The sequence below is a fragment of the Mobula hypostoma genome, chromosome X1 (assembly GCF_963921235.1).
Source record: "Mobula hypostoma chromosome X1, sMobHyp1.1, whole genome shotgun sequence".
Classification (NCBI taxonomy): Eukaryota; Metazoa; Chordata; class Chondrichthyes; order Myliobatiformes; family Myliobatidae; genus Mobula; species Mobula hypostoma.
Genome location: NC_086128.1, coordinates 13,878,368 through 13,901,500, shown reverse-complemented (window position 1 = coordinate 13,901,500; position 23,133 = coordinate 13,878,368). Strand labels below are relative to the sequence as shown.

At 38.4% G+C, this 23,133-nt stretch overlaps 1 protein-coding gene across 5 annotated transcripts in view; it reads right to left on the bottom strand.

Moving 5' to 3' along the window:
- LOC134340248 (spermatogenesis-associated serine-rich protein 2-like) overlaps positions 1-23,133 on the bottom strand; it is a 126,172-nt gene that overhangs the window by 39,387 nt on the left and 63,652 nt on the right. For 4 of the 5 annotated variants that reach the window (XM_063037254.1, XM_063037257.1, XM_063037255.1 and 1 more), the window contains 5 exons: positions 20,502-20,610; positions 16,781-16,830; positions 9,754-10,015; positions 7,442-7,651; positions 1,605-1,740 (listed from right to left, as the gene is read on the bottom strand). In XM_063037254.1, coding sequence (XP_062893324.1) covers positions 1,605-1,740; positions 7,442-7,651; positions 9,754-10,015; positions 16,781-16,830; positions 20,502-20,610 — 767 coding nt within the window. The remainder of the gene's footprint in view (positions 1-1,604; positions 1,741-7,441; positions 7,652-9,753; positions 10,016-16,780; positions 16,831-20,501; positions 20,611-23,133) is intronic. The other variant, XM_063037256.1, reaches the window with a different exon arrangement.

Genomic DNA, 23,133 nt, shown 5'->3' with positions numbered 1-23,133 from the left:
TAAATACCAGCAACAAGTCACGAGCCCTGGACAAGAGGCATGTAAAAATCTTGCAAAGCTTTTTTAAAAACAGATAAACACCAAACACCAGCTTGTAAAAGAGTGGGTAGTGAACAATTCATTTGTCATGAACACATTCCAGAAATGAGTCGACAGTCTGTGCAGGTTTAATTTTAAATAAGACGGTGGTTGGTTCATGACAAATTGGTTTAGATGCAAATGAGCTGGACAGAAACAGGATATGCTGGATTTTCTTTCCATTGGGACGAGGAGGCTGAAGGAGAGAATCTAATAAAAATTGAGGGGCATAGATGGGGTGAATAGTGAGATAGTTTCCCTTCTAACAGATGTCTAAAACCAGAGGGCACAGGTTTAGGTTGAGTAAGAGGTGTAGAGGGGATAGGAGGAACACACAGTCTGAGAGTGGAGTTAGGTAGTCTCAAAACGTTTAAAAAAAAAATCAAGATCAGCACTTGAATCACCAAGCCATAGAAGACTATTGAGCAAGTCCTGGTAAAAGATGAGCAGAGATGGGGATTGAACAGTCAGCATAGGCAATGTGCAAAAGTGCTTGTTTCTCTGCTGTTTGATGCCAAAACTTGAATGGCCATTATTTTCCTTCCAGAATCTTTTCTGGCAACTATTGCTAGAAAATATTTATAAAGAAAAGTCAGGAAGGTTTTCAGTAATTGGAATGCCTCACATAGCTGGCAGCCTGTTAGCGCTAAATGTTAAAGGTCACATGAACTGTCTCTCAGGAATTCAGGGCAGGCGTGAGAATAAGAATTGTGAGGCGGTGCTGATATACTAAAATTAAACTATACAGGATCATGGCTTTAAAATCTTGGGAAAGGGAGTTCCTTCTGGTGCTCCACAAGTGTAATTTTGTTTACACTTGCTGAAAAGTCTATTTATCCAGGTGTGGTCTGACAACAGGATATGATTAAACATAAGCACCCATCAAGGATGTATGTTGCAAAGACCCGAGGAAATCAAGATCTTTATATTTATACAATGCCTTTGATATTACACTTTCCTTGAACATCCAGATGCTGCTCAGCACACAGTTATCTTACTTTGGGCAGTTTATGAGGCTATTCCAAGCTGGAGTCCATAAAAGCAGAGGGGCATCTGATAACATGAGAAGATCCTTAAAGGATGAATTCTTTCACTGAGGCAAGTTAAAAAAACACATCAAAAATACAAACAAATCTAATACATTGGCAGTAACTCAATAAGATCAATTCAGCAGCCTCAAGCAAAGTATTGAGAACACCAGAAAACTAAACAGTACATTGGTAGAATGCAGACTTTGTTATTAATATCATTTAAAGACATTTCTTAATGAGGATCCCTTCACCTTGCTGAACGAGATGTGACTTGAATTTAGCAAAGAACCTGTTAAACATGTAAACTGTTTACTGTTCTTTAAATGTCACAGATCCAACCCTCTTCCATTCCAATCAACAATGAAACAAAATACGTCAAAAAAAACCTTCACAATTCAGGAGATTACCCGATTAGTTAATTGTAATAATATTTTACTTCTATCCTTTTAATACATTGCAGCCTAACAAGCAAGGCAAAAATCATGATTGACTTACCAGTTCTGTATTTCAGCAAATGCCACTTTCATTTTCTTTATAGAAACATCTATTTCCTCTTTAATAACTGTCCGATATCTGGCTAGGGATACAGTGCATCGCTGAAGGTCTTTTGCTGACTTTTCTATATTTGTACCTTAAGAAAACAAATGAAAAATTAATTCTAACAATCTATATAAGCAAAGTACTTCAGAATCTGAGAATACAGAAAACAAAAATGCAAGAACTCTTCAGCCCTTCTAAGTATAACTGCTTCTATCAACATACCATCAAAAGATAAAGGGTGGGGAACTTTAAAAAACACATTGCTAACATGGGAGAAACAGTTCCTACGAGAGTTCCCACAAACAGTAATGTGGCAATGACCAGATAATTTGTTTGTGATGCAGGTTGAGGGACTTTGGCCAGTATGTCACGAGTTCCCTTCTTGATCTTTTACATTTAGAGCCTTGTAACATTTATCTTCTACTTTTAGAGCCTTGATTTCGAAAGACAGAATTCCTGATGGTGCACCACTTCCTCAGCTTTGCACCAAGGAGATTTCTGGTTGCTTAACATATTCTACTGGGAAAGCACAAAAGATACTTATTTTCAATTGACAGGACTTTCCCCATGCAAGGTCGCTTGAGCAAGGAATAATAGACACCAAAACAAAAATTAAATCAAACCCCAAAAAACCATAGATGCACTTGGATCTACCAGATACCATAAAGTCTGACAAGCAGCATGAACCAGTTCTACAAGATAAATAGATTACAAGATTCTCTATGGGCCTGGTCATTGGATAAATGCAATTTTGTGTTAGGCAGCACAACAGATTGTAAGTGGAATAAAGATGTCTAAAGCTTGAACTAAATAACCATTGAGAAAAAAGCCTTTGGGAAATAGTACCAAAGAGAACTTGTGGGGGCAGATAGTGAAGATGTGGGATAGAGGAGAAAAAAACAACTAATTATGCCTATGCAAGGTTTCCAAAACTAAATATGTTAAAATGATCTTGCTTTAGAAATCATGACTGTTTTTGCAGACAAATATTTGCAAATAAGGGCATGTCCAGGGGAAGATACTGTCTGGATCCTCTCCCGAGTGTAGCTGTGGTTGAAGCTCCAGTTTAGAAATCCATTATAGATTGTCTGTTTCTCTACAAAACATGAGTTACAATCACAATACTTTGCGTACCTGAAATAAACTCAGGCCATAATAAACTGTAGTCATGAACAGGACTGACAACCTGAACAGATGTGCTCAGTGTTGTAGAGGCTAGATTCTGGTATGGAGTATACCACCTATGTTAAACCCACTGGTCTGCATGCCATTACAATGTATCAAATCCAACAGCAAGAGCTATAGCATTCCACCAACAGGTAAATACAGAATTTACGGACATTAAAGGCATGTAAAACATTGGTGTTTAAACATTAAAGCCAAATATTGAAATTCTTTAGTTATTTGCTAAAGAATTTATCAGAACATTACTTAAGCATGCAGCTTTCAACCTTTACTCCAAAAACAAACAAAATGCATCTATTTAAGCTCCCAAATAACAGATTGGTGTATGTCTGAACACACAGGAACACTAGGATCCGGGCACAAACAAATTTGACAAATAGGTTTTTCTATTCAGCATTTGTCAACCATGGTTAACAGCTGGTCAACAACTTGTGAATAAGTCATGGGCACAAAAAAAATTTTAGAAGTCAGTTCTTGAAAAGTGAATTTCAATAAATTCACTAATGAAATATTCAGCAAAATAATTGGCCTCAGTTTTACACATTGAGACTAATTGAATTACCCAAAAGAATGTGATCTCAGTTTTGTTTCTGAATGAATAAAGTAGCTATCAATCAAAAACAAATAATTTTGCTCAATTTACTGTTGCTGCTGCGACGTAGAAGGGCAGTGTAAATCAAACATTTTCCAGCTGCTGTTACTTCCCATTCAGTGCCTCTGCTCAAAATAAAACCTGCGCTGTTAAAATTGTTACTCAGATAATTCAATTAGAATAAAGTAGCCGGCACCATGTCAGGCAAAATATGACCAATGTAAGTTAATTTTCTCTTCTGGAACATAATGGAGAAAAAAAATTGCTGTGGCATGAATTACACAAAGGGAGTACCATCAATTCCCAACTTCTTTACTTATTTGCTTATGAAACTGATCACCATGTATTTCTTTTTCAGTGACCAGAAAATATGCCCATTTTCTTTCAATAAATAAGATGGAGATTTCAACTTGAATGATTTTTTTTTAACGAGTTGAGCTTTAATAAGTTCAAACAACCCAGCAATGGTGTTGCACCTCAGATCAATCCAGCAGAAATAGTAATTTCAGAAGTACAGGACAATGATTACTTTAAAAAGAAAATAAAACAGCCTGTACAGTTCTTTTGTTAGTCATAATTCAGAAGATAATAGGCAGGCCAAGATGAAAAGCAACTGACAGATCAGGAAATGTATGACATGAATAGGGACCTACACCCTATATTTTACAAAATTTATAGTACTGTGTAATACAAACCTGATAGCTCCGGTTGCATAAACTTAGCCAGCAGCTTAATGGTCCAGTAATATCAAATAATAAACTTGGCAATTTCACACCTCACAAAATCTGTATAACATGCACAGTTTTTTCCTCTTTAGGATCAAGACACAATGCTAGTTTTGGATGGAATTGTTTGACAGTATTTGAAACCTGGATATAAACTATTGACAGGAAGGACACACTTACGTTGATGTTTAGGGCAAAGTTGTGTGCTTGGAATAGACCAGATGGAAAATTTACTTCTGGTGGCATTCTCACAATTACTCAAAATTGATGCATTACTTTTTCTTTTGAGAATCAACCTTCCAAATTTTCCATGAAGAGTCTATTTGTAAACAGGGGGAATTTGTACAATCTAGTACATTAAGGGGAGCTTGGTTACTATCTCTATTTGATGCTAAACATTGGAATGAGTCCGAAGTCGGGGAGGCAGTTTGTTTTATGACTATTTAAAGTGATCAATGTGCAAACATGACTACAATTGGTTATATACATACCACTGTGATATAAAATCTTAGCACAGACCTTTAATCCTTTGGTTAAACTATTTCGTGCAAACTGGGAAAGATTTTAGCAAGTTATCACAGAAGAAACAAACTTTATGCATGTTGCCTTGCCAGTTAAGGCTTTTGGGTATTTAATTAACATTGGAAAAATTAACCAGCGATCAACTCAAATTAGGGAAGTCAATTCTCAGTGCATTATATCTAGGTAAACTTATTTGTAGACTCTCTAACAACTAATTGTGCTTCTAATATTAACAGACTATTGTTTAAATGGCAGATTGAAAATATCTAATCAATTTCAAGTCATGTGCAGAAGCCTGGAAGTACTGCATGTCTGAAATTTAATTGACATACAAATTGACAATAAGCGATGATTTACCATGTGTTTTTGAGATGTACAGCATGGGTAGTACCCACAAAATGTTGGGAGGAACTCAACAGGCCAAACAGCATTTATGGAAAAAAGTACAGTTGACATTTTGGGTCAAAAACCTTCAGCAGTCTTGCCAAAGAGGTTTGGCCCGAAATGTCGACTGTACTTTGTTCCCCCATAGATGCTGCCTGGCTTGCTGAGTTCCTCCAGCATTTTGTGCGTTGCTTGGATTTCCAGCATCTGCAGGTTTTCTCTTGGGTAGTTTTCATACACAATAAAACAAGAATCCAAATAAATCTCAGGATGATCACAAGCAATTTGTTAGAATACTGCACACAATGGACATGTACTGTCAAACTAATTAACAGTGGATATGGGTTTGAAACAAAAATGCTCCACAATCTAAAAATCCCCAAGGTAGCAAAACTACCTTGCAAAAGATACTTTACAAAAGTTCAAATGTGTGATTAATGAGGTTAGAGGTAATATAGCTTGTTTAAAAACAGGGACATTTAACCTGCAGCTGAAATATAACTAATTAACCTGGAAGTGCTTAGTGCCAACAAGAGTGGCAAAACTGGGATAGTCATGATATCTACACCAAAAATATTCCAGGAGTTAAAATATATGGCAATATAAAAATGGAGCACAAAGCTGCAAAACGTTGTCATGAATTAACAACTTTACCTGTGATGGTATATGATGTATTCCTGTTTTCAGTCTTAGCACTGAAGTAGAGGTGCAAGGAAACAGTGAAAAAGCCAGGACAGGATTATATCAAATATTCAGATGATATGTCAAGGTAATCACGTATCTCATGGTTAAAAGGAGATACTGTCAGAGCACACGTGGCGCAAACACAACAGATGCTGCAATTGCATCTTCTGGTCTTGCACGAATCCAACAGACAACATAACCCTTGGCTTCCCACAATCCTTCAGTTAAATGTTGAATTCACCCAAGAAAAAGTTGCTCTCAGAATGCTGCCATTTTTATTCAAAGATAGATCTTAACAAAACTGGACTGCTTTAGGAGTGCAAGATCAAGAGGGGAAACAAAAAGGTGCGGAAAAGACCTACATCAAAACTGAAGTTAAACCCACCAAGGAAAGATGAAAAGGCTGGGTTTCCACACTTTCCCTTAAACCTGGTCATCCAAAACACATTATGCCCCAAACTGCACCAAATCCCACCCACTGATCATCCCTCTGCTTTCCACCCATGGTTAAGCAGAGCCTCGATTCTCATTTTTATTTTCAACGCCTTCAACAACTTCACTTCTTTCTGTAGCTGCATCCAGCTGTAGATCTCTTCAAGAAATCAATCTCCCTCCCTGAACCTCTGCACTTTTGTTCTCCTGTGTAGGACGTTCCTGAAATCTTGACACTTTTTGACCAACATTTTCTTTATTAGCCCAACTTGATAACATTCTTCTGAAAATCATGGATGCTTATTATGTTAAAGGCATTTTACAAATACAAGACAGCAATAAAAAAAATCATCGAAAATTTAAACAGGAGGCCACTCAGCCTGTCATGTCTGTGTTAACTGAAGAGCTAAGGGCCACAGGGCTGAAGGTCACAGTTCAAAATCACATCCAAGGACTATAGGTGTGGGGGGAGAATTTCTGCTTCTACAATACAAATTCCAGGACCTCCAATCTGACTAGGTGATAAACTATTTTCCTCATCTCCCCTCTAACCATTCTTCCAATTACTTTAAATCTATGTGCTCCTCTAAAGGGAAACTAGTCCCTCCATTTTGCTCCCAACCATTCCCGATTAATTTTATACATTTTCATAAAATCTCCATCCAGCTTTCTTTATTCCACCTCACCATCCAAGGAAAATAATCTTAGCTTATCCTATTTTTAGTAAGGCATTCGACAAGGTTCCCCAAGGTAGGCTCATCCAGAAAGTCAGAAGGCATGGGATCCATGGGAACTCCTGGTTTTGTTCTTTCCCACACATGCAAACACCTTGCCCAGTTTTTCAAAGCATTTGTGAGAAAGAACAAAACTAGGAGACTATGAGTAAGATCGACAGCAAGGAAAAAATAAAGTGGTAAGAATGCAGAACTGACTTATGGTGTACTTGAGAGACAGACATTTAAGCAAAAGCTATGAGGGAGAAGCATTACACAGAGGATGGATGGACAAGGGCTCAACTAAAGTGTAAATATAAGGCAAGGACTGGTGGTGCTGAATGCACCACTTCTCTGATGTATATTTCATGTTATTTTATAAAAAGCAAACACTACACTTGAAGGCTACACAAGTTTTCTCATACACATCTTGATTCAACACACCCAATGACTGGATACCTTGATACAACGAACATTTTTGTTTCCAAATTGGCCCTTAAGTAGTAACAGAACTAAATTTAAGTACTTTAAGCCACTTTTGCAAATACCCCTTACCTATTTTTTTATTTTTAGGTGGCACAAATCCACTGTCACCTGGCATGACCACGGGGAGGGAGGCAGAGGACAGTGATCCTGAAGAAACATACGATCTGGACTTGGCTGCGTTGCTCTGTCGCTGTATTCTAGAAGAATGAGAACTATGGGACTGTTGATTAGGTTGGAACTTTGATTCTGCTTTACACTTCTCATTCTCTACTGCAGATTCTGAAAAAGATTAGTTAAAAGAATTGTCAAGGTGAATGTCGTAGACCAAAACATACATTTTCCGAGTCAAATATTTTGAATTTCAAAAATCAAAATCATAGAGTTTTGAATTTTTCTCATCATTAGGTTATAGATACAAATCATTTAAAAACTCAAAGATTTAGTCTTTTCAATACAGGCTATAGCAAATATCGTGACTTTTTAAGCAAGAAAACCACGCCCTTCAAAAATTTACCTGAAAGAGCTGCTTCTTTTTTAAAAAAAAACTAAGATGGATTTTAGTCTAAATGAAATGTACAGGGAGCAATACACAAGCAAGCAGTTTTCTCCCCTTCAAAGGGAAAAACTTGAGGGCGCCTGAAGTTTAAGCAGATACAACAGTTAAGACTACACATTCAGACATACCACCTTATTGATACAGTAGCAAAAATAATTGGCCTATATGTTAGATGACAGTAAGTTGCATAGTAATAAAATTCACAAAATCAAACCTTCACAAATGATTTGCAAAAGGTTAATTCACTGTTGATGTTGATGTTTTAAAAATTTGTTCAGGCAGTCTCCAGATTACAATAGAGCTCCATTTGTAACCCGAACAGTTTGTAATTTGAATTTGAACAAAAACAGTGCTGGAGAGGATCAGAGGGAAAAGCTGTGGTGAGAGCTTTGGTGAGCAGCCAGCCAGCCAGCCAGACTCCCCAGCTCAGAGTGTGCCAATGAGTCTGCTCAGTGCTCCCAGTTCTGCTCAGCTTGACTCAGCCCCATTTGTTGTACTTGGAAGTGGGGTATAGGGGGTGGGTGGCGAGAGAAAGCCCCGATTCCATCTGGCAGAAGATGCCAACAGCCCTATGGCAGCTAATAAGCACATTCTATATCAGTCACCCAAACACTCGTTTGTACACGAAGTGTTTTTATGTCCGGTATTTACAACCTGACATATAATCGCACATGTACAAAGACGCTTTAAGATGTATTAACTTTCAATTTCTGCACTATCTTGTGATAAGAATATTTAGGAATTTAAATATCATCAACATTCATTAGTTATTATTGATGAGAACCTGGGAGACCAAAAAAACATCATAAAGCTATTATTAAATTTTGTTTTGCAGTGGATTGGTGAGAAATAAACTACAGAATATACATTAAAATGTTAAAATTAAAATGAAATTTACTTGAGGTTTCATAACAAAACCAACACTCGGCACATACAGCACACTTATGTACAGGATCTTTCTTTTTTGTTAAATTTAAAATGGCTTCTTTGTTATGTTATACTGGGGAATGCTGAGAAAGTCTCTAACTAGACAGTTGCTTGGGTTATTAGAGATAGCAGGGTGCTATTAGCCAGTGGGTGATCATGTATCGTTTTGTTTTCGGATATAATGCTGTATCATATGACTGTGGACGGCTTTTTGGCGGGGAGTGGGAGGAGAGACGGGGAGGACGGCGGACGTGTGGAAAGGCTCTGGTCGATCACTTCGGGTGGTCCTGAGCCGTGAGTCGACGGGATCCGGGTGGTCGTCCGGATTCGATTGAGCTCCAACGGTTGCACACGAAGAACTTGGACTTTGATAAGTGTTGGCGCCTTTTTTTTCCATTACTTCCCTTTCTGTATCGAATTTATATTAATGTCATAGAATTAGTAATATCTATAAAGTGTACTTGTTAAAATTTACTGGGTGTGCTGGCTGATGATTGATGTTTGGGCTTGATTCGGGCGGCAACCGACCCTGTGGGGTGCGTTGAGGCGGGTGCTGGGTGGGATTTCCCCTAGACATATACGAGCCAATGTAACTGAGAGTTACACTTATAAGAAAAAAAAGCTATTTTGTTAGCGCTATTGTTTATTGCATGCAGGTGCTGGAATAGTGAAGCCAGAGTGCACCATCATTAACAAGTTTCAGTGTTATATTTAGTTCAGTTTGTGCGGAGTAGAACATACTTTCATATTAGAGTTAACCCACTACCAAAAAACAAATCTGGATTCTTAAATTTATTTGTGAGAGATCAAGAATAACAAAACATTGAAGAACGAACTTAAAAATGGGCACAGAAGGAAATATAATTAATCAATTAGAGTGACATTCAGATGCATCGACCTATTATACCATTAATTTCAGGAGTCAATGACTCAGACTCGTCCAGCTCTTGGGCATCCACTGAGAAAGTCTCCAGGTGCTCACTGAGAGAATCCACTGACCCATCTTCATTCACAGATCCATTGATGTGATAACCGTTTATTTCCTCCTTCTCCGAAGAAGCTGCAGATAATTCACCACCACTAGCTGCATTTTTTTCTGGCTGCAGTGGTTCTGGTTCTGCTTCGACTTTTGGCTTTGGTTTAACCTTCTTCTTTTTGTTCTAAGTATTTGTTAAAAAAAAAGCAGATACTTAAAATACTTACAACTTTTAAGACTTCAAATCCTTAAGAGAATTCTTTTTTTGACATCACAACTAGCTACGGCAAGTTTTCACGAAAGCCTTTGCTACACGTGAAATATGTTTTCTTTTCTCTGCATCTAGTGTCAATATAAAAAGTGCCTTTGCTGTATAGGGATCAGGTGCAAGACCAGATATCTCCTTGCCTGGCCCCCAGACTCACTCATTAAATGTCATTCCTTCAACATTTCCATTGTGTGCACCATTACATAGTTGTTAACAGACTACCCAGTTTAAAGCAAGATTATATTTATAGCCTCTGTCTCATTTCAACATTGTCAGATCATAGACCCACTTCAACTAGATCTCTTTGATGATATATTGAAAAGATCAAATTTGCTGGATGTGAATCTAGATTGCAGAGGTGAAAGGTCTTTATTAATTCCAAGGGTGAAATACTTTAAATTGCTGCTTTTCCCGTGAAGGAACTTCCAAAGTTCTTCATGCAGCAATAGATTTCTGAGTCAGAGTAGTATGCAGATTGGAGAGGAACCTGCAGGTGCTGGAACTTCAATGAACCTAGAGCACATGCTCTTTTTAGTGGTAGAGGTTATGGGTTTGTGGGTTGTTGTCAAGATAGCCTAGGCTTTGGAAATGATACATATCATGGCCACGATGCAGTAGTTGTGCAGGGAGTGAATATTTAGAGTGGTAAATGGGGTGCTTTGTTCTGGATGGTTTTCAAGCTTTTTTACAAAAAGACTGATTTTATTTCTTTGCACTCATCCAGGGAAGAGGAAAGTACTCCATTAGGTTTCTGATTTGTTTCTTGCTAATGCTGGAAGAGCTTTGGGATTTTAGGTTACTTACCACAGGATACCCAGCCCTTGACCAAGTACGTACTTTGCTGGTCGAGTTGAGACTCCAGTTAATGGCGGTATCCTGACATTGATGCTACACAGACTTGGCAATGATGCCATTGATTATTAGCCTTGTAAAGTTAAACACTTTTGGTGGGGTATGGTCACTGTCTTGTATTTATTTATGTTACACTCATGTTACTTGCTATTTATCAGTCCATGCCTGTCTAGATTTTGCCAGATGTAGGCACAGGTGGACTCATTTATTGAGAAGGAACCAAAATAGCCAAATCCATATGGATAGAGAAATTTTCATGAACTAATTGCATATTGGTTAGAATTAAACACATACAAGTGAAGTGACCAAGTGGGACAAGATATTTTATTTGCAGGTCTCTTAAAGGGCAAATATTCAATTCCAGCATCTGTCACAGGACAAATACATAGATGCTAGCTGGAGAGAAGCACTGGAACAAGAGGCTTGCTTGCTCATGTATGTGCAAAAGTTATACAAAATGAAAAGATCAAAGGTTATTGGAAACAGTATCAGGCAAAAATAACAGCAAGATTTAATGAAGGGCATAATTCAACAAATCTTCTTGTGGTTGGTAGGTGGGGAGGCTGTTGGTTAAGGCAAATGGTGTGATGAATTAAAGTTGCCTTTACATCTTGAAACTTTGTACTTGAATCTAACCCATAAATCCACTAAGGTAGGAGCCTTCTCTTACGCTATCTGGAAAAATTAAACACAGTAAACTTAATCAAGTTCCTACTTTACTTAACTCCACAGCACCAATTTAATTTGGTATATAAAAAATAATTTAAGCAGGAAAAGAAAAAGGTGGCCAGTAAATTAAATACATATTGAGATACTGAATAAAAGCTCATACAACTTGGGTAATATTTGTAGATATTAAACTGAATTTTCTTTCAAAAAAGTGAAGAGTTGAGTGCAAATGAATTACAAGACACAAACTCTGCACAGGAGTCTAGTCAAGATCAAGGCAATTCCAATAATAAAAGGGAATTGTCATTACTAAATTTCTTAATAATTAATAGGATTCACTCAATGCCACATTCTATACAGCATTACTAGAACTCTTGTTTCATTCAAAAGATGTGGGTGACACTGCAAGAGTGTCATTTACTGCCCATCCTTAATTGTACTTGAGATGTTGGCAGGAGAGTTTTTGAACTGTTGAAGGCCAAGGTATTCCCACATATTACTAAGTAGTGACTTCCAAAGTTTAAATCTAGCAATGTCAAACAAACAAGTATTTCCAAATTAAGACAAGTACAAGCTGCATAGAAGGGGGAAAGAGATGGAGAACAAAGGGTATATCTTGATGCAGAGATGGAAACGGAGAAAATTAATTAGATTCAAGATTCGAAATTGTTTCATGTCATTTCTAGTGCACAAGTGTAAAGGAGAGCAAAATAATTGTTACTCTGGCTCGGATGCAGCACAATAAAAACAGTAAGAACACAATAACAAAAACATAATAAATATAAACAGCTTTATACATAGATTAATTACATGTCCATAAAATGATGTTGGGCACGAATATCTGCACATAAGGTGACAGACAGGAAATGATAAATAGTGGTGGCTGGGGTGTGGAATAGTGGGATAGTTGGAGGTGTTGATAAGCCTTACTGTTTGGGGAAAAGGTATTGTTTTTAAGTCTGGTGGTCCTGGCGTGGATGCGATGTAGCCTCCTCCCTAATGGGTGTGGGACAAACAGACCATGAACAGGGTGAGTGGGATCTTTCATAACGTTAAGCAAATTAATGGCAGCAAAGAGGGAGTTGCGAAGGTTTGTTCATGGTAGCTAAACTGCCAGAAACTAATAGGAGAGAACTTAGAACTGAAGAAAGAACAAAACAAAAACAAACCATATTGCAACTGAGATAGCAGTTTGTGGAAATCTGAAATAAAGGAGAATGCTGGAAAAGCCCAGAAGGCCAGGCAGTGTCTGTAGAGAAAGAAAAGCCAAGTTATTGTTACAAGTCAGTGACTTTATATCAAAACTGGTCAGAAATTGAAAAGCATAAAAATAACAGATGCTCAAAATCTGAAAAGAAACCCCAGAAAGCTTCAATGACCAAAAAATTATAAAACAAGAGAAGCAGGAGAATAAACTGCAGATATACAAGTGTAACTAAAGTAAGCATTGGCCCCTTAGATGTGAGTGAGGAATTAAAACAAGTAGAGAAATGACAGATTCTAAGTAATTATTTTGAACCAGTCTTCATGGTAGCCAAACCATCCAAAGAATGATAGATAATCAAGGGGCTACAGGGAGATAAGAATTTAAAAATAATCAGTCACTTGGACAGTACTAGGTAAACTAATGGGAGCTAAAAGCTGACAATCTCTTGTAGCTGATGGCATCCTAGTGGCTTAAAGAAAGTGGTTACAAAGATAGTGGATGTATTGGGTGCAATCTACCAAAATTCCTCTCGATTCCAGAGGGGTCCCAGAGAATTGGAAAACAGACTTAATGCTGCCTTTGGACAAAAAATGAGACTGAAAGCTGGAATTTATTGGCTAGTTAGCCTAATGTCTGTCATTGGGAAAATGCTAGAATTCATTGAGGAAATAACAAGGCATTTAGAAAATCTAAAGGCAATCCAGTAACGTGGTCTTATAAAAGGGAAATAATGCTTGATGAGTTTTATTCCTGTTCCTTGAGAATGCAATAAATGTTGTTTTAGATTAAAAGTCAATAACCAGTGGAATGCCACAGAGTTTAGTCCTATACCTAGACTTTGCAAGGAAAGATGATAAAGCTAATTGTTATTAAAATGGAGTGAGCCTATAAAATTGGATACAAAGGCGTCTCGGAGTTCTGTGCATTAACATAAAGGGTTGACATGTAGGTGCAACAAGGGATTGAAACAGCCATTATCATATTGAATAGTAGAGCAGGACCAGAGGCTAGTTGATCTACTCATACTCCTGTTTCGTATGCTCTTATGAGCAAGTTCTGCCAAACAGTGCTATCAAAGGCACAGATCACACACACAGTGGCATGCAAAAGTTTGGGCACCCTGGTCAAAATTTCTGTTACTGTGAATAGCTAAGCGAGTAAAAGATGACCTACTTCCAAAAGGCATAAAGTTAAAGATGACACATTTCTTTATTATTTTAAGCAAGATTACTGTTTTATTTTCATCTTTTACAGTTTCAAAATAACAAAAAAGGAAAAGGGCCCGAAGCAAAAGTTTGGGCACCCTGCATGGTCAGTACTTAGTAACACCCCCTTTGGCAAGTATCACAGCTTGTAAGTACTTTCTGTAGCCAGCTAAGAGTCTTTCAATTCTTGTTTGGGGGATTTTCGCCCATTCTTCCTTGCAAAAGGCTTCTAGTTCTGTGAGATTCTTGGGCTGTCTTGCATGCACTGCTCTTTTGAGGTCTATTCAGACTGTGAGGGCTGCGGCAAAGCCTTCAGCTTGCGCCTCTTGAGGTAGTCCATTGTGGATTTTGAGGTGTGTTTAGGTTCATTATCTTGTTGTAGAAGCCATCCTCTTTTCATCTTCAGCTTGCTTTTTTTTAAAACAGATGGTGTGACATTTGCTTCCAGAATTTGCTGCAATTTAATTGAATTCATTTTTCCCTCTACCAGTGAAATGTTCCCCATGCCACTGGCTGCAACACAAGCCCAAAGCATGATCGATCCACCCCCGTGCTTAACAGTTGGAGAAGTGTTCTTTTCATGAAATTCTGCACCCTTTTTTCTCCAAACATACCTTTGCTCATTGCGGCCAAAAAGTTCTATTTTAACTTCATCAGTCCACAGGACTTGTTTCCAAAATGCATCAGGTTTGTTTAGATGTTCCTTTGCAAACCTCTGACGCTGAATTTTGTGGTGAGGATGCAGGAAAAGTTTTCTTCTGATGACTCTTCCATGAAGGTCATATTTGTGCAGGTGTCTCTGCACAGTAGAACAGTGCACCACCAGTCCAGAGTCTGCTAAATCTTCCTGAAGGTCTTTTACAGTCATGGGGGTTTTGATTTGCCTTTCTAGCAATCCTACGAGCAGTTCTCTCGGAAAGTTTTCTTGGTCTTCCAGACCTCAACTTGACCTCCACCGTTCCTGCTAACTGTCATTTCTTAATTACATTACGAACTGAGGAAACGGCTACCTGAAAATGCTTTGTTATCTTCTTATAGCCTTCTCCTGCTTTGTGGGCATCATTTATTTTAATTTTCAGAGTGCTAGGCAGCTGCTTAGAGGAGCCCATGGCTGCTGATTGTTAGGACAAGGTTTGAGGAGTCAGGATATTTATAAAGCTTTGAAATTTGCAACACCTGGCCTTTCCCAACAATGACTGTGAACAAGCCATAGCCCTAACAAGCTAATTAAGGTCTGAGACCTTGGTAAAAGTTATCTGAGAGCTCAAATCTCTTGGGGTGGCCAAACTTTTGAATGGTGCTCCTTTCCCTTTTTTCCCCTCCCACTCTAAAATTGTACAAAACAAAAATAATACACTAATCTTGCTTAAAATGTTGAAAAGAATGTTTCATCTTTAACTTTATGACTTTTGGAGATCAGTTTATCTTCTACTCATTTAACTATTCACAGAAACAGAAATTTTGACCAGGGGTGCCCAAACTTTTGCATGCCATTGTAATTGGTAAATTTTCCACACTGAATCTAATCGGAATCCATGCCATTTTATGTGGTATCAATGTCACATGTATTAAGTGTGAGGACAGGACTTGCTTTCCACATGGGATTTGCAGTAGTTACAATTAATACTGTCCTCAATCCTTTTTTGTTACTAGCATCACTGGAACATACACAAAAGACAAAGTATGAAAAATTACTTTTTCATTAACAAAATTACATTTGCAAACATGAGCCACCTTCATAAAATATTGATTCTTCACAATTGGAGTACTGTATTCAGTTCTAGGCAATTCACTTTAGGAAATGTGCAACATCTTTGGAGGGGGTGTAGAAAAAATTTACAAAGATGATTCCAGGAAAGAGGGATTTCAATTACAGGGAGAGTCTTAAGAAACTGGTACTATACCTCTCAGAAGAGAGGGGGCTGTGAGGGGGATCTGTCTGAAGTATATAAAATTATTAAGGGCATAGACTGAAGAGTCAAACTGATCCCACTGATAAAAGAGCCAGGAGAGGAGCAACGTGGTAGTGCAGTGGTTAGCACAATGCTTCAAAGTACAGGTGACCTGGGTTCAATTCCCGCTGCTACCTATAAGGAGTTTGTAGGTTTTCCCCGTGACTACATGGGTTTCCTCCTACAGTCCAAAGACATACTGGTTGGTAGGTTGATTGGTCATTGTAAGTGAACCTGTGATTAGGGTTGAATTAAATCGGGGGATTGCTGGGCAGCTTGGCTCGAAGGGCCTATTCCATGCTGTATCTCAATAAAAATAGAGCAGTGGAAACTGAATGGGGGTCACTGGTAAAATAATTGAGATGAGGTAACACTTTCACACGAGTAGTTTGGGTCTGAAATGTCCTAAGGTAGCACCAGAGCTAATAGCGGAAAAAGATTCAACCGTGGCTTTCAAAAGAAGGAATAGTACTTGCAGGTATATAGGAAGAGCACATGGTGCTGAAACACTTAGTAAGAATTGGTGTGGACTCCAAGGGTTTAATTACTTCCTGCATTGCAACCATTTTGCAATCTTATTCCACTACAACAGTTGGTTGCTTTAACCACTGCTTACAACTTTCCAATTAGAAAGTTTAAAGATAATTGAAAATTAATTGGGAGGCAGGGAATTGAATTGAGATTTGATTGGCAAGATGCAACATGGGTCTGAAGTACAGATCAACCATAATGATTCAAATAGAATGGCAGAGGAGCTTAAAAGCTAAGTGGTTTGCTGTTTTTATATGTTCCTTACCTTCTTTTTCCCTGTTACATTCCATTCTTTTAAAACCTCTGTAGCATAACCTTGAATAAATAAAAACACAAATCATTAAGTTACAATTATTCAAAAGTAGCATCACCAACTGCATTGTGAAATCTTTGAATTAACAAAAATTTATTTGAATTGTTATCTTATTGGCACAACCACAATTTGTACTATGTATTTTTTTTGCTGGTGATGTTGATTTGGTGTTTTAGAATTGCGTAAATGCTTTCACATTTGGCAAAACCACAAAATGATTATTAAAAAAATTATTAAATTCACACACCGCAGATATTTGCAACACATCTGAATCAAAAGGATTTAGTTGAAGAAAATAGGATGCTGATTTGGGCTCTTCATTGGTAACCACTATCTGTTCTAGTTAAGGCTTCCAAAAAAATGACAATCCAAGAACAACAGAAAAATTGTTCTGCTTTTTCAAGGACAAAATGTTATGCTTTTTCTGTTGAAGCAGATAAATCAATTACTGAAATGAATAATATTCTGGGAAAAAAAGTTTCTAATATCTTTCTGAAGAGCTGTCATGGAACAGAAGATGGAGGGAGTTGGATGTTAGTCTTTGATTTCCAATACTTGAATTCAAATCCAACCCAAATTAACAAAAAGTAGAAACCTTTGTCTGTTTGCCTCTAAATTGCTAAGTATAGTAAGATTCAATGTCTTTCTAGTGGAAGCAGACACTAAGCATCAAACCATCCTGTTTCAGTATCAACAGAAAACGCTGGAGACACACAGGTGGTCAGTCAGCATCAACGGAGAGAAATAAAATAAATTTTCAGATTAATGACACTTCATTGGAACTCAAAAATTGAGAAAACAATTGTGCTTTAAATTGCAGAGGGGGAAAGAGTGGAAGGAACAAAAGGGATGTCTGAGAAGAGTGAAGACCAAAGTTGTCAAAAGTAATCCTACTTTTAATACTAATGGAGACAGAGAAAGGCAAAACAAAAAAATGAAAATGAAAGGTAAAATAAGGTGCTGTTCCTTGAGCTTACATCAAGCTTCAATGGTAACACAGGAAGCCAAAGGTAGAGGGAAAGGTCAGAATGGAAACAGGGCAGAGAACTAGCACCTAGTGGCTCAAGGTTACCCATTCAGATTGAACAGAGGCTTTCTGGAAAGCAATCATTCTTCAACTTCAACCTGACACATTGACTCTACTTTTCTATCCATGGTTGCCACCTGATCTGCTGAGCATTTCCATCTTTTCCTGCCTCATTTCCAATTACCAGCATCTTTTATGTACTTCTACCGCAGAAGCTTCCACAGATAACCAATCTTCCATAACTTCTGCCATCTTAAACACGCCACAGCCTGGCACACCTTCCCTTCCATTCCATGTTCAGCATTCCAAAGGGACAGTTTCCTCTGCAACTCGCGAGTTCACTCCTATATCCCTACCAACCACTCCTCAGCGCCTTTCCATGCCATGGCAAGAGATGCCCTTTTTCTCTTCTTGCCATCCGGAGATCAAAAGTCCTTCCAGGTGAAGCAACAGTTCTCTTTTATTTCTTCCAATTTAGTGTATTGCATTTAGTGCTCACAATGTGTGTGTGTGTGTTTTTTTTTACAGTGGAGAAACAAAATGCAAGTTGGGTGACTGTTTTGAAGAACACCACTGCTTAGTCTGCAAGGATGACTGATGTTCCAGTCAACTGTCAATTTAATTTTCGGTCATACTACCTGCCTAAACTGTTGCAACGATGCCTAAAGCAAACTTGAGAAACAGCACCTCACCTTCCTTAGGACTCACCATTGGGCACCCGCTCCCCCCGCCACCAAATATATTGTCGTAGCTTTCAGTTTTAATTTGTTCCTTGCGTTCTTTTCTCGGGCAAGAGTTCCCAACTTGGGGTCCAAGGACCACGTGCTTAATGGTATTGGTCCATGGCATAAAAAAAGATTGCAAGTCCCTGCTCTTCAGTAATGTTTGCTTTGACAACTTTGGTCTCCATTTTTTGCAGGAATTCTGCTTCACCCTGCCCCATGCTTACAACTTAAAATATGTTTGCTTTCTCACTTTCAGTTCCAAGGAAGGGTCATTGACTCGAAGCACTGGCCATTTCTCTGCTTCATGCTACCTGACTTGCACCATTGTCTACTTTTGTTCATTCTGCATCTCCAGTTTCTGCAGTTTTTTTTGCTTCCATTTCAGCATTATTTGGCAGATCAGGCACAAGGACAGTGAGTGTAGGAAAGGGAAATACCACAGCAGTCTGTAATGTCAAAACTTCTATATAGAAATAAGGGAAAGTGGTCTGAATAGGTCATTCCAGTTTGGATCTCTGGTTAGTATCCAAGATAATGTATGGATTTTAGCTTGAAAATGTAGCTATGATTTATGTTCAACATCTTTTTTGACCTTTGTTCAAACCTTAAGCAAAGTTTTTTTGGGGGGGGGGGAAGGATTATTAGCTGGGAAAAGAAAGCAAAGCACAGAAATTTTTGTTCATAAATCACTGACAGCCCACTAGGAAATATTCTGACAGGAGGAATTCTATAATAGTACAGTGAATAGGAAATAACCCTTTGTGATGGTTGGCTGTTTCATAGCAGAATTAATTATGATGTTCACAGAAAACAACACTTAGTGAGAAAATGAAATTTGAAATAATGAACATAAATTCTGAAATTTTAATGCCAGTTTATCTGGGTAAGGCGAGTTTGCAGTTACATTCAGTACAAGTACCTAGAATCAACTGCTGATTTAGACCAGTGGTTCTGAACCTTTTCTGCTCGTGGACCACATGTGACTTCATTTATCTCTGTGGCCCCCACTCTCCACAGTCTCCGTTAGTCGATAAAGTTTTTTTTTGGTCATCTGTATTAATTATTCTAATATAGTCAACATTTGTTTTAACCAGTTATAGGTATATGTTAAATATGTTACAGGTGTATAGAGTTGACGTGGATAGGCTGCTTCCATTGAGAGTAGGGGAGATTCAAACAAGAGGACACGAGTTGAGAGTTAGGGGGCAAAAGTTTAGGGGTAACATGAGGGGGAACTTCTTTACTCAGAGAGTGGGAGCTGTGTGGAATGAGCTTCCAGCAGAAGTGGTTGAGGCAGGTTTGATGTTGTCGTTTAAAGTTAAATTGGATAGCTATATGGACAAGAAAGGAATGGAGGGTTATGGGCTGAGTGCAGGTCGGTGGGACTAGGTGAGGGTAAGAGTTCGGCACCGACTAGAAGGGCCGAGATGGCCTGTTTCTGTGCTGAAATTGTTATATGGTTATAAAAATAAAGCTATTTCAAATCTCTGAACAGAATACTTTATATTTGCCCATTCATTTCATTCAGGGTTCCAATTAAATTATTGTATATAAATCAAAAAGAAATGAGTATGTAAACATCATCAGAAACTCGTGCCTCCCAATTTCTGATTTTAGAACACAGCTTCAGATTACGGGTTGGAGCTAATGTGGGACAGAACCCATTCTAATTCTACATTAGCTAAAGGATGATTACTATTCAAAATACTAATTGTGTCTTATTGGGTTTAATGTGTCTTTTAGTTTTAACCAGCAATTGAAGTTTGCTTGCAACCCAAAGAATCACTTAACACTGATGCTTTACACATCTTAGTTCTAAGCTTTCGCTCTCTTTATGCTTAATTTCAATAGGTATTGTCTACGTGCTTAGAGCAAGATTGAAGTTAGTTGCATATTCAGTATGTGGGGAAAAAAGGCTTACCTTCCATAAAAGCTTGCACAGCTTTGTCTACACAATTGTCATAATGTTGCAATACCAAAATGATCTCATTGTTACTCCTGTTAGGAACTATTGCACGAACAGCAGTAATCTGAGCAATAAAGTACAAACACATAACAAATTATATCAAAAGATTGTCTAAAAACAATTCTAGACAACATTGCATAAAAAGACAACCATTCATTTTAATCTCTGCTGCAGTACACAATGACTTGAAAGTATTTACTTAAATTTGTAAGGTGGCAAGATACAAACTCTTATTCTGATGTGAACAATGGCATCAAGGACATTCAACAGATATAAAATTAACTTCAGTACAATCGAGCCAATAGAGCATTGGCAGCATGGACTTCACTCTATTTAAATCATTCAGGGCCCCAACAGTCCTTCCAGGTGAGGCCACACTTTACCTGTGAGTCGGCTGGGGTGATATACTGCATCCTGTGCTCCCGATGTGGCCTTTTATATATTGGCGAGACCCGACGCAGACTGGGAGACCGCTTTGCTGAACACCTACGCTCTGTCCGCCAGAGAAAGCAGGATCTCCCAGTGGCCACACATTTTAATTCCACATCCCATTCCCATTCTGACATGTCTATCCACGGCCTCCTCTACTGTAAAGATGAAGCCACACTCAGGTTGGAGGAACAACACCTTATATTCCGTCTGGGTAGCCTCCAACCTGATGGCATGAACATTGACTTCTCTAACTTCCGCTAAGGCCCCACCTCCCCCTTGTACCCCATCTGTTACTTATTTTTATACACACATTCTTTCTCTCACTCTCCTTTTTCTCCCTCTGTCCCTCTGAATATACCCCTTGCCCATCCTCTGGGTCCCCACCCCCCCGCCTCCTTGTCTTTCTTCCCGGACCTCCTGTCCCATGATCCTCTCGTATCCCTTTTGCCTGTCACCTGTCCAGCTCTTGGCTCCATCCCTCCCCCTCCTGTCTTCTCCTATCATTTTGGATCTCCCCCTCCCCCTCCAACTTTCAAATCCCTTACTCACTCTTCCTTCAGTTAGTCCTGACGAAGGGTCTCGGCCTGAAACTTCGACTGCACCTCTTCCTAGAGATGCTGCCTGGCCTGCTGCGTTCACCAGCAACTTTTATGTGTGTTGCTCTATTTAAATGTTCATTTCCATCCAGCTTTGTGCTACTGCCCATAAATTACATCTCCTTTACTTCTAAATTACATATTATAAGCAATGATTTGTTTAAACATTATCACCAGTATTGGGGATCCATTCAAATGGCATAATAATTACCTCAAAAGATAAAATTGTAATAAAAAAAAATCCCATCATGTTTCAAAGTTTGGAGAAAACCAACCCCAGAGTGGAAGAGTAAAATTGAATAGCTGTCTTAGTGATCTAGAAATATCTGAATTAAAGATTTTGGGAGGATGGTAAAAGGAAATAATGTAATCATAAATGAAGCACTAAACTGTTGAATAGCTGGCAGTGATTTATATCCTTAATTCCTAAAAAGAGCATTACAGTTTCTAGTAAAAAAAAATGTTATTGCTTCATGGGGCTTGTTGAAAGGACATCAAGAAAATGTGGACAGGAGTTACCTGAATGGACATGAGGAATGGAAACATGTTTTCTGAGACTGAAATACAGATTGGTTTTAAAATTACTTTGCATGTGAAAAGGAAAACAGATTTCAGAGAAGCAAACCTTCTTGAAAGTTGTACGTGATGCGTTTTAAAAAAACATACGAGCCTGCCTGTTAATATTTTATTACTTGCTATTGATATAATTAATCCAGTTGAATGCGATAACACGAGTGGAAAATGAAGAAAGATTGGAGATGAGACTTACTGAGGTAGGCCATATTACAAGGGGAGAATAAAAACTAATCAACCCATTTGCTTCACAAACAAGAGAAAATCTGCAGATGCTGGAGATCCAAGCAAGACACATAAAATGCTGAAGGAACTCAGCAGGTCAGGCAGCATCTATGGGAAAAGGAGAGTCGACATTTCAGCCCTTGTTTCAGCCCGAAATATCAACTGTGCTTCCCCTTCTCCCCCCACCGCCCCAATAGATGCTGCCTGGCCTGCTGAGTTCCTCCAGCATTTTGGTTTTGTGTGTGTGTTGAACCCATTTGCTTAGTACAGGGGCTAATAACTGAGGGAGTATAGAGGAAAGAGGAGGAAAACTAACATTATCTAAAGGCAGGAGGGTTCCAGAGCCCACTGTTTAAATAGGAGTTTGGGGCAGAATTCCTTGTCTGATTTAAAATTTACAGGGCTGTAGATATGCTGAGAGGTTGTGTTAGGTTGGGTTGCACTTTTTTATTGAGGTGCACAGGCACAATGGGCTGAATGGTCCTACCCAGCATCACACATCTTTGTCATCTTTGACCAGAATGGTCTGATAATTTGGGACGAGATTTATCAACTTATCCAAGCTTTTGAAGTGTCAGAATATGGATCGCCATGCCTTTCATTTCATACACCCCTTTTAAAATTGTACCAGTTTGTCATATTCCTCTTCATTTTTCCAAAATGCACAAGCCAATCTTCATTGCTGTTCAGCATCAGGACTGCATCAGTGATGGATTTCCAGCAAAACTGCCTTCCTATTTTCAGCAGCAAGGTCACATTAA